We start from the raw sequence: 12,113 nt of genomic DNA on the forward strand, positions 1-12,113 counted from the left end.
ACAGTCACAAATTGTTACTAAGTCTAGGAATTTCTGAGTTTTATTATTTTATGATTTGATTTTCTGACTGTTCTATTCGACGTTTTAACCCTTTGCCCTACGATTTAAGTTTTGATCGCACGGGCTCATAATCAACAGCAAGGTCGGTCACACGTGTAAATATCACGGCTGTCATTCGTGATTCTCACGTTTGACCCAATCGAATCTCTTCTGCTTGACGTCTAAATCTCTTCTGCTTTCTGCTCAGAATGGGGGTTGAAAAGGTGAAAAAGTTGGACGAGTTCAAGAGTCGCGGTTTCTCGCGAGTCTAGAATGATTGGTTGAGGTGGGTTAATATCTTAGAGCAAGATCCCTGATTAGTGAGTAACATCTTGGCGGCAGGTTAGCGCGTGACGACTGGTTCTACCCCGAGTTCTGAGAATAAGGGCTTATCTGTCTGTGAGCTATGCATGGTTTCTCTTCCCACGTTTCCTATGTTTAATCACACTAAGAAAGAATAATTGAAGCAAATTGCAGGTAAAACAGTAAGATGCTAAAATTGATCGAGAAGGCAAGAAATACTACAATTGATGAAAGAATTAAGAAATATTACATGTGAGAAAGCGAGTGAGAAGTATTATAACTAATGAAGTAAAGCAGGTAATGATCCCCTGCTACTTAGGCATCGCAATGATAATACAATACAATGAATATTCAAATATAGTGATAATAATTAAGAACGCAAGTAAAATAATAACTGAACAATTACCGATGATGTTCTAGGTTATTAAAATATAAGTTGCTAGTATCTGATTATTAATATTTTGATATTGTAATATAAAACAAGTGCGTATAAATGTATCCATACATTAACATCGTACGTGTACGTAAGCATCGAGTAATAGTGTTAGGTGCAAGCGTAACACTGTCGGATGTAGATTCTGGTCATACTTACGGTATTGTTATCGACGGAACAACTCCGTGTGAGACATGGCTGCCTATAATACGGCGTTTAGTCTTTACTCTCCTGGTAGTTTTACTCTAGGGGTTCTTCGTAGACTAATACTTTTAAAGGTTCAAACAATAACTTTAATATTAATAAGATTCTGTAAGAGGATCTCGCGACCTTTGAGATAAGTATAGCCTTTCAATCAATGGAAAGTAATTAGATGAGGGTAACTAGGGTAATATATCTAGTAACTTTTAGATTAGTCGCAAGTATAAGTCCGTGGTCGCAAGATTCTCGTACTGAAGTTGGGCGTGGTTAGTTGGGTTACGAAATAGAGAAGGAAAAAATTATAGCCGGGCGATCAGATGCTACACCGTGGTCAGGCCCGTGGTGTGATTACATACCACACACGGTCACGCCCCTGCTAAGAATCTCAACACTTCTAGAAGCTACGTGCCCCGATGCGAGTAAAAGGGTCGACTACAGTTGTTTCTCCCTCTTTCTCTCTCTCTCTCATTTCAGATTCAGCTCGATGCACAGACCGCGCGTCTATCTCTAGGCTGCGTTCTGAAATCTTACTCGAGTTAACTCAGGTATCATCGTATCTCTGTCAAACGCATAAGATCAAACAGAGAAACAGTGATACTCGGGTAACTCGAATAAGGTTTCAGAACGCAGCTCTCTAGTTGTGCCTCAGATCTGCGGCGCACGCATTTGAAGATCAGGGGTTTTCCCCCTAGATTTAGGGAGTTTTGAAGCGTCTAGGGGAAAATTTAGGGGAAAAGAATCTTCAGGGTTTTCTTTCAGGGGGTTTTATTTTGATCTTATAAACAGTGAAATCACGCATTGCCTTATTAGTTAAAATGGATTTTCGATCAGAAATAATATCATTCTAGAGAGATTTATGAATTTGTTATTTATTAATGCGGCAATACCTCGACCGCATTTGTTTGGCCTTGTCTCGGCCATCTGCGCTCAGCGCAAAACATGTGTAATATATTCATAATGCCATTCATATCCGCCATTTTATTATGAAAAAATCTAGGGGAAAATCTAGGGGATTTTTATTTCCAATTTAGGGGGATTTAGGGGCAAACGTTGGCAGACTTCGAGGGAAGTTGATTGAGCTATCTGGCAACCCTGATTTGACGGAACTGGTCAGAGCAGTAGAGTGCGGACTGCGAGCGGCCTGCATAGAACACTGATGTATATACTTATATAGATCAGTGATACATATATATGTGTGTATCTATATCGTAACGGCTTTATCTATCAATATCTATCATCCTTGAAAGCTGATCATGGAGAGTGGGAAACTTGATATAGATAACGTGGTGAAGGACTCGAAAGAACCAGTCCCCACGTACAAACCTATATCGGAGGACGACTCTATCCTCGCAGCACACGAATCCAAAGGCGACTCAAAAATGGCGAAGCAAAACGGCGATACTGATATTGACGATGGAGCCGAGGAGCGGATGCTTAAGGACACTGGAAAGATCAATTCGAACAAGGATGCTACAGAGGTATGCATAATAGCCTCACCCTTGTTAAATTTCGCCACTTACCATTTCTGCAAGACTAATATGTTCCTCCCACCATTACAAATTTTCATCCATAGTTACATAGGATTGTTCCGATTCCTGGTAAACTACGCCTTTTCCACTTCCTCTTAGATTTATCAATCCGTTTACCATGCCAAACAAATTATCCAATATCAATTTCGACCAACAATCTGTTTTTCTCAACAGCTTGTTACAAATGGCCCAACTGTATATTGCGTAAATGTTAGAACTTCTTATATCAAGCAGACGAAAATTTTCAAACAAAAAGTATTAAACTGGATAAACTATTATAAAAACAGTTTCATTTATTATATTTTTTAAACAATGTGTTGATTATTTGTGCTTTTTCACATATTCGTCCCAATGTTCCAGTTGAAATCAACATATTTTTTGCAATGCTCCAAAATTATTACATCATCAAATGTATGGAAGGGAATGATGCATGTCACATGATTACACGATTTTCATAGTTTTGTAGAGCCCCAGTGCCAATGAATTGAGATTAAATTCACTCACCAGTCAGACAGCTGTAATGTTTTATTGAAAAATATGCAACAAACGATAAAGCATTTATCATCTGAAATTTTCAGCAGAAATTAATAATGTTCTTACTCTTTAAGTAATGTGTAAATATGTAGTACTTAAAATTTTCAGTTCTCTTTTAAGTATGTAAAAAAATATCTAAGCTGCTGAAATATCGACTTTTGTTTTTTAAATCAATGTTGCAACCCAGGTATGATTTAAAGAATTGAAATTTTTTTCTTGTAAAATTTGGATTCAACACGAATCTAATAATTATCTTCTTTTGTTGATACGATTTTTAAATCCCACGATATCATTGATCGAGAAATTTTTCATTACAAGAATTGCTAAATTGGTTGCTAGGAATTCCAGAACAGGACTCCGAAAAAAGTAGTACGATATTTTAGCCCCATAGGCTTGACAAATTGTGTCGTTACAATTTCAATCTAATGTTTGTAGTATTTTTTTCTGGATTTTTTAGAACAGCTCTGAATAACATGACGAATTGATTTTTATTCTTCACATATTTTTGCAAAACATTTCATGACTTGGTAGTCTCAAGAATATGTTCGGAAAGTGGATGAAAAATCATGAGGATTTATGTGCAGAACATTTATGAAATGTTACTTCACTCTGTTCAGCGAGACACCAAGCTAGCGTCGCGTAGGTTCGGCCGAAGTGGGGATCTCATTATAGCTCGAAGACATTTTTTTCTACTTCCTTGTTCATAAATTCTCTGAGAAATAAAAAAAGTAATCAATAAGAGTATTAGAAAGAGATAGCAATTGGCAGCCAAACCTTACTATTCTTATCTAATTCTACCAGACACTTTTCGCACTAGATTGAATTGGGTATCGCGGAGACAGTCTGTGTTTTTCAACTGTCCTGCGCTATCGATAAATTGGGAAAAAATGAGAATTAATTTACAAAGTGTGTGTGGTGCGTTACCCAAAAGTCAGTAGAGTCAAATACTTAAAAGTTTCTTAAATAAAAATTGAAATTTCTACAAAATTGTGGAAAATAAAGGAATTTGTTAAAAATCTCATAATTTTGCATTGAATAAAGATGAAGAAAAAAATTCACCTTACACCTAAACTTACACTTAAGACTGCGAACTTTCAAGAGAATATACAGTTATTGGGGTTCGCTTCAAGAAGTTCAATTGCTTCTAGGCTTGAAAGTAAAGAATATTATACAGGACTTATGTATGCAATAAATATACAGAAACCTAAATATTGAAAGTGAATATATATTTATTACAAAAAATACAAAATGTGGTGAAAATATATATGAATCACACAGACAAGAAGAAAAAGTAAATAAATGAAATCCGTGACTATTACATTAGTCGTGAGAACAGAAAAAAAATATTGTAGAAACCAAAAAAAATTATAAAAAGTCGAGAATAATTATAAAAAAAAACGTTTTCAAAGTGTATAATTACAGCTTCAATTTAAAAAAAAGGGTCACTGTAGCATCACAATTGGATCCATTGCAGCCACTAAAGTACTGGTCGGTAATAAAGTTTTTATTTTAAAATACTTGGCATTGTTTTGATGGTCAACATACACTTCGGGCTTCTATGCAATAAATTTTTGATAACTTCATCAATTTTACGAATTTCTGAGTCTGTTGCGAGCTAAAATAATGCTGAAAGATCCCCCAACATGAATATGTTGAATGTATGGGAATCTAGAATAAAAGTAATGGAATAACAAAAATAATTTCGAGACTGAGATACCCACTTGAAGTATTTTGAGATGAGGTAATCGGTAAATTGTAGCCTAAGCTTAGCGAAGTTTACTTATTTTCCCACCACGACCCCTACAAAGTGTTTTCAAACTTACAAGATTGCATTATCATACCAATATCTTCTCACATTAATGTAACAAACTCTAAACTCATAACAATTTTCTTGTCAGAACTTCTATAAAATATTACTTTTAATGTACAGGTCAAGTTCATATCAGAGAATGGAGATGCGAAGATTGATATTAAAAGTGTGAAGCATGCATTGACTGGAATGGGGAAGGAGGAGCTGATGAAGTTTGCAAATGATCCATTCTGGATACGACTCAGGTGGTTCATGTTCATTGCATTCTGGTTATTGTGGGCAGCTATGCTGGCTGGTGCAATAGTGATTATCATCGGTGCACCAAAATGTCCCGGAAGTAGGAAAGTATGGGAAGAAAATCCGATTGTTCGATTGGAGCCATCAAAAATACCCAATGGCCTTAAGGGACTCCTACCTGTTTTGAATGACCTGAAAAACAAGCATATTAAACTCATCTGTCTTGCATCAATCATGAAATCAGAAAATGGTAAATAATAATCAAGTTGCAAGCTTAGCTTATAAATCGTTTCCAAAGAGATACCAGCGTTACTCAATAAACATTACATGGAAATTTTACAGTTGCAAAATTGTTACTGCACATTATACATATACATTCTTCATGAGATATACCTGCAAGTGAAAGTTCATTATGTTTGTCGATACACTGGGAAACTGCTTGGAAAGATCAAAATGTGTGTAGCACACGAAGTGATATGTAAAGTCAATACGAAAACAACAATAATTTGTACTGATTATTCCTTACAGAAGCCACAGTAGACTTCAAAGACATTGACCCTAAGCTGGGCAATATGGCAGATTTCACAGCGCTAGTAGAAACTGCAAAAAAGAATGAAATAAAAATAATACTCGAAGTCGATCCAAACCATACTTCCAAAAAGCATCCCTGGTTTATTGGTTCCCTCAACAAAACAAAAGAGCATATGAATTATTACGTCTGGGTTGAAAATAAGACTGACTCACCAAATAACTGGGTAAGAATATGTTTGGGATTTTGTGGGATTCAATTTAACATCTTTTATTGAATAATTTATAATTTTTCAGGTGAGTACTTACAACAAATCTGCTTGGACATGTCAGGATGGGAGGTGCTATCTTCATCAGCATCGCGAAGATCAACCTGATCTCAACTATCGAAACCCTAAAGTTGTTCACGAATTTTCTGTAAGCATATCCTGAAATAATACATATTCTTTGCATTAGCTACACTGAGATATTTTTTTGACCTGTAGTATTATATTGTCCTGTACGAATTTTTAAGTGAGACAATCTGGTAAATTTTCAAATTATTTCAGGAAATTTTAATCCACTGGTTGAAACTTGGTGTTATTGGCTTTAGACTAGCCAACACACAGTACTTGCTTGAAGATGAGGAAAAAAGAGATGAAAAGCTCGGTACGCAAGTAGCTCCACCAAACACTTACCCGTCGTACAATCACGCTCACACATTTAATTTGAACGAGAATCGTGAGCTACTGAGACAGTGGCGAGACGTCGTTGCCAATTATACAGACAATGAAGGGTACGTTGAAAAATTTATAAACTGTCAAAATAAAAATGATGAAGCTGAAACTAGCAGATATTAGTCAGCAGATAACACAGACGGAAAGATTCCAGGGGATGACGAAACAATGAAACTTGGGAGGATCATTCAAGGAACTCTTTCGAATGTATTCCTTGATGTTTTATAGTTTCCTCTCTTCCTGAGAGCTTTTTAAGTTCTTAGAATTGATGAACTGAACAGGTGATCTGAAGTATTGATAAATGTCAGAGATGAATTCTAATTAGGGTCACACGTAAATAAAAAATAAAATGTGTGGTCTGTGGTAAATGAAAAACCTTATCAGGTATACGCCACATTACACTCGTAAATACGAGCAAAGTGTATCGAATCTCTAATACTCGCATACAGACCAATCTCAGAACGTGATAACAATGTCTGATATTTACAATTGATAATATACAACTATTTACCAAGAAACTAGATTTTTGCCACGCAAAAAACAAGTACACAGAATTCAGTCATTCTAATTGAGATTATGGATGTATATCCCTGGGATTACTTGTCAACTATTTTAGTAGCTTAAGTGTAATTATCATTCTATATAGGTGTTGGAAATTATAAAGAATAATAAAATAACTTCATATCTTTTTGCAGGCTTTTCTCGTTACAAGAAAATATTGGAAATGATACATTAACACATCTAAACGACAATGGCACTATTGTAGACCTCCCGCAGAGATGTCAGTTTCTGTCCGAGGCAAATGCTAATATTTCAGCTAATGACCTAGAAGCTGGATTCAAGAATGCATCCTCCACCTGGTCTGCATGGGATGTAAGTATTTTCAACTGTTACGATTAAAACTACAATTTCTTTCCAAAAAAGTAAAGTATTGAATTGTTCAAAGTATACACCGACCTTGCATATAAAATGACCCCCATTTCACAGACAGTATTTCTGGTTTTTTTTTCTTAGGTACCGAATATAAACCAAATTTTATGGTGCAATTGTTATCACGAGAATATATTCACATATAAATTTATAAGTTTGAATTTATGAATACATTTATCGCTCAGATACATTTTCTACAGATACTCAAAGCAAATATTGCATCATTTAAGTAGTATAAATGGGACTTGAATAAATTAAAAGATTTTAGGTAAAACTGTATTGTTTGGGAAGATTTTTGTAGTTTAGAGTCTTCGTCAAAGTCATTGTCAATGTCTATGTTAGAGTTTTGACCAGTCACTGTGTCAGTTCTATTTTCTGTTGTTGAATGCATTACAAAGTACAACGTAAGTCTTATAGTCATGCATTGATCAATTCATCAATTTGTTTCCAGCTGAACAATCCCCAGAGGCCATTACATGAGCGAATGCCTGTAGAAGTAGCTGAGAGTTTGACTTTGATGACTCTGCTGCTTCCGGGAACCCCAATTCTTAGTATCAATCAGACCCAGTATAATGGTACAGCGTTCTCAAATATCATTCAATTGCGACATAAACCTTCATTCACCCATGGAGTTATCACACATGGTGTTTTCAATGGGACTGTCTTCGCCTATACTATGTAAGTCTCAAAATACTCATAACTGTTAATAACTTTAACCTGAATTCGTGTATTGCCGTGATAATACAGAATGTTTAGTTCTAGCGGAAACTGGAAACTTGTAATTTTTTTATTGCCTATTTTTTATTAAGATTATCCTGGACACCTTCTAGTATTTGATCATCGAGATAATATTTTGAATTTGATTGCAGTATCGGGATTGGACTGTAGTGATATTTTAAATACTTATCTACACTGTTGAAACCCATAGTATTTATTTATTACAGTATTCTAACTAGACGATTCTAAAAACTAGAGACAAAGATTTGAATTCTGTACTTACATGAATCTTGAGAACTTGTACTACTAATTAAGTGTGGTATTACTTGTTCGTTCTTACCACACCATCATTAACTTCCAATACTGTGGAAAGCTTCTTATTCCAGGTGCATATAGAATGTTTACATCATTTTTAAAAAGTCACACTCCACAATTATATCTGTGAGATGTACCATAAACGTCTCTTGAAGCGGGCCCTTCCGAGCCATGTGGTCACTGCTTGTACCAATTTACATGCATAACTTTTATCTGAACAGAGTTGAGCAGGCAAATACTCTCAGATAAATTTTGTACCTAGAAAGAAACAGCATTCAAATTTCTTGGACTAAAGTTCGTTGTAGGTAGACAAGGCGAACAAAATTTCATTACTTCATCTTTAACTTTACACAAATTCCTTTGGGAGAGTGGGTTTACCCTCCGATTGTACCTGTAAGAAACAATACTCGTAAAAGCTTGCTAATTTTTGTTCTGAAAACTGTTTAGCCAACCAAATAATATACACTATAGCCCAAAACACAAAATAATAATAATAATAATTGTGTCTTGTTCATTTTTTATCTTTGAAAAAATATGAGATGTCAATAATCCGATGTGCTTGATTGTTCAAATTATTCACTGAATATAGCAAATTGTAAACGTTATTTACTTTAGAAGAATAAAATTTACGAATTAGAATCGCATAAAAAAGAAGCGACTTGCAATGATGAGGATTTTGGAATTATAACTGCGGAATTAAGCCTCGAAAAAATTGAAGAAATTCGTTGATATTTCCTGAATTGGAGGCTTCCACATAAAAAATCAATTCCAAGAGTAGTTGAAATTCATTGGAATGGCCCGTCAATAATTTGTAACGTTAACATTACTAACACTGATCTTGAAAGTTACGATTTCCAGCTTCCGATAATGTTTTATAATATGTATCAATAGTTAAGAGTTAATAGTTGCCATATGCCATGTGTTGATAGTTATTAGATATGTTAAACCAATATTCTAATATACTAACTATGCAGATTGTTTTCCGTTTCATGCTCACATCTGCGTTTTGCAGAAACTGGTAAGTTTAACTACTAACCCACTGTTTAATTTTGATTAGATATTCTATGCATGCCACTCGTACCTTGTAACAATGTATGCTACGTAATACTGGATATTATACTCGAATCAATGTATCCTTATTTCTTCGTAAAACTCAGTACTTATTGAATGAAAATAAAAAATCAAATCATGGGGCATTGAATTCACTAATTTGGGTAATCGAATGTCACTGGATTTTTTTGCAACAAAGCATCTATACAAAAAACAAAAAAAATCGTGATAAAGTGTGTATTTCAAGTAAAGTTCTAAAAAAAATCTCGGATGAAATCAAACTAAAGATGTTTTGTTATCAATAACAATTTTTTTTCTTATAAGTATTTAAAACATTTTGTTAAGAAATAACGAAAAATCTTGGACTCTACCAATATTAATCATTGCAAAAACAACGCAGTTATTGCAAATAATAAGAACTATTTCTGTAATATTACGAATTCTGAAATTGATCGAACCGTGTATACATGCGAATGTCCAAGGTATTTCAAATCAGCTAAACTTCCAAGATATTTCTATAATTTTTTTTTTTCTTTTGTGTACCTGCTCGAAAATTTCGATCCTCAAAACCTGTGAAACATGCGTACAATGCCCTACTATCGATCAGTGTGGTCAAACAATATTGGTGCATGCGCACAATTGAAATGCTATATTTTACACGCTAAAGCTTTCTTTGGGGCATACACACTCTCGAACGACTCAATGTTATGTGCTGTGTCATTGAGCGTAAGTTACATAACTTCAATCTTACACGCTGTCCGCAACAACTTTGGTGTTTGGCACAAATGTGAAAAAAAATAGCATGTCACACATGCGAACGACCCACATCTGAGTTTTGCGATTATAGCACTCGCCTTGGCTCATAGTGCAAAATTCATACTAATCGCAAATCGCCTACTTTTCTCACTTGTAACACAATTTACTATTTTTGACTTTTGATCAAAGTCACACATGACCATTTTTACCGACCATGCAGCATGTTTTGACCTCTGTGGCGAAGAATATTTACTGGGAATGCCGGCCCTAAAGTCTAATCACGGATTAATTTCAATTTGCTAAGTAAATAAGTCTCCGATTATTCTCTACAGTGCTTTCCTGTTGAAATAATTAATACATGCTTTTCTAAAATTAATAGTAGATACTCATTTCAATCATCAATTTGAATCATTTTCTTGTTCTAATGATTCAACAAAAACATCTTAGAAATGAGTTGATTCATAATAAATTGATTGCAAGTCATCAATCGGGTATTATTTCTGGACTAATCATTTTTCAAAATTTAGAATTTTTGTTCCCAAGTGACTGCAAAATTAAATTGCAAACGATCAAATAACTTTTCCACCAAATTTCGTTCATATCACTTCCAAAAAGGTCTCTAAATTTGTATCTTTAATTATGGAATCCTCCCTCAATTTTGATAAAAATTTGACAGATTTTATTGGAGATAAATTACAATTTTCAATATCTTTGCAAAAGAAGTGCACTTTCCTTGGTAGAAAAAAAACTTGCATCGGAATAGTCATTGAGAAATCCAACTTTATTGTCACATGAATTACGACCTGATATATTTAACAGAACATAATGAGGCACAAAATGTTCAACTTTGACATAAATTTATTCACATAAATCTTATAGATTTAAAATTTGAGGGCTTTCTACACCTTACTACACTTGATAACATATTCAAATTTCAGCTGCATCGAAATTTTACACTTGCTCCTTTATCTATAATCTGCTGCTTACCCATATATATATTATGTTAATAACTCTGGTGACGTCTAGCTTTCACCATATCTCGCAAGATCTTGAAATTTTCGTCTATACCAGCAGCTAACCACACTAAAACTCTAATTGTTTATTACCTAGTTATTATTAGAACACCGCAAGAATTTAGATCAACATGCTTCCAGGAAAATTCTGTAGCACTCGCTCATGATTAAATTTACTTGCACGTTTTCTGAAATCCTTTTGAGCGTATTATCAAAATCAAAATTACCAAGAGTAAAAATTGGACTCTGAGTGAAACACACTTGCTTATGCGATATAAAAAATCAGACTTGTCAAAAATTTATTGCGTGCAGTCACATGCACAGAATCATTGTTATTGTATGTTACAGCTAATTTTCTGCATGTGATGCCATCTCATAAAAATATTATAACTATTTGGATATATTATGCAGGTTGAAGAGTGGTAATCTTGGTTATTTGGTGGCCTACCATAGCGGAAACGAGCCAGTGACTGTGGATCTCTCTGAACTGGACAGAGTTCCGGAAAAAGTGCGCATAATTGATCATAGCTCCAATTACAAAGGAGATGGTCCAGGGTAAGTTTGATTTATTTAACAGATATCTTATTCATAGAATGGCATATCATACCTAATCGCTTGTGAAAATCCTAAGTTTTTAGCAATTTATGAAGAAGTTTTCGAATTGTTCAGTGCTCTAGCATTTCTCAATAGCGTAACGTATTCTATATGCTATTTGTGAATCTAACATAGTTTCTCTGTTTGTTTCAGGAGCAAGGTGTCTTCAAATGCGATCTATATTACTCCCAAAAGTACTTTGGTCGCACAATATACAGCCAAATCATCTTAATTCACCACGAAGTATCACCTTTCTGCATATTATCGCCAGACTGCTTATACCCGTCAAATATATAATCAAGCTTGATATTTTTTTTGTTAGTGATTCTTTTTTCTTTCTACTTATTCTAAATGATGATATTTGAACCAATTGTATGTCAAATTGGACGATGAATCTGAATAATATAA

At 34.4% G+C, this 12,113-nt stretch overlaps 1 protein-coding gene across 2 annotated transcripts; it reads left to right on the top strand.

Moving 5' to 3' along the window:
- The first annotated feature begins 2,109 nt into the window (after positions 1 to 2,109).
- Positions 2,110 to 12,112, top strand: LOC124408385 (neutral and basic amino acid transport protein rBAT). 2 transcript variants are annotated; one of them, XM_046885292.1, is made up of 10 exons: positions 2,110 to 2,454; positions 4,970 to 5,336; positions 5,615 to 5,841; positions 5,912 to 6,031; positions 6,163 to 6,389; positions 7,026 to 7,203; positions 7,712 to 7,938; positions 9,011 to 9,016; positions 11,523 to 11,666; positions 11,859 to 12,112. In XM_046885292.1, exons 1-10 carry the CDS (start codon positions 2,230 to 2,232, stop codon positions 11,935 to 11,937), a joined length of 1,800 nt encoding a protein of 599 aa, XP_046741248.1. In that variant the 5' UTR covers positions 2,110 to 2,229; the 3' UTR covers positions 11,938 to 12,112. The 2 variants fall into 2 exon arrangements, with proteins under 2 accessions (XP_046741248.1, XP_046741249.1); XM_046885293.1 differs by lacking the exon at positions 9,011 to 9,016 and having other exon boundaries at positions 2,112 to 2,454.
- Position 12,113: the final 1 nt, after the last annotated feature.

The sequence above is a fragment of the Diprion similis genome, chromosome 7, assembly GCF_021155765.1.
Source record: "Diprion similis isolate iyDipSimi1 chromosome 7, iyDipSimi1.1, whole genome shotgun sequence".
In the NCBI taxonomy this organism is placed as follows: Eukaryota; Metazoa; Arthropoda; class Insecta; order Hymenoptera; family Diprionidae; genus Diprion; species Diprion similis.

Coding starts and splice junctions, on each gene's coding strand:
- LOC124408385 (XM_046885292.1), top strand. CDS start 2,230: ATGGAGAGTGGGAAACTTGATATAGATAACGTGGTGAAGGACTCGAAA. Junction 5,842..5,911: donor CTGACTCACCAAATAACTGG/GTAAGAATATGT, acceptor ATAATTTTTCAG/GTGAGTACTTACAACAAATC. Junction 6,390..7,025: donor AATTATACAGACAATGAAGG/GTACGTTGAAAA, acceptor ATCTTTTTGCAG/GCTTTTCTCGTTACAAGAAA.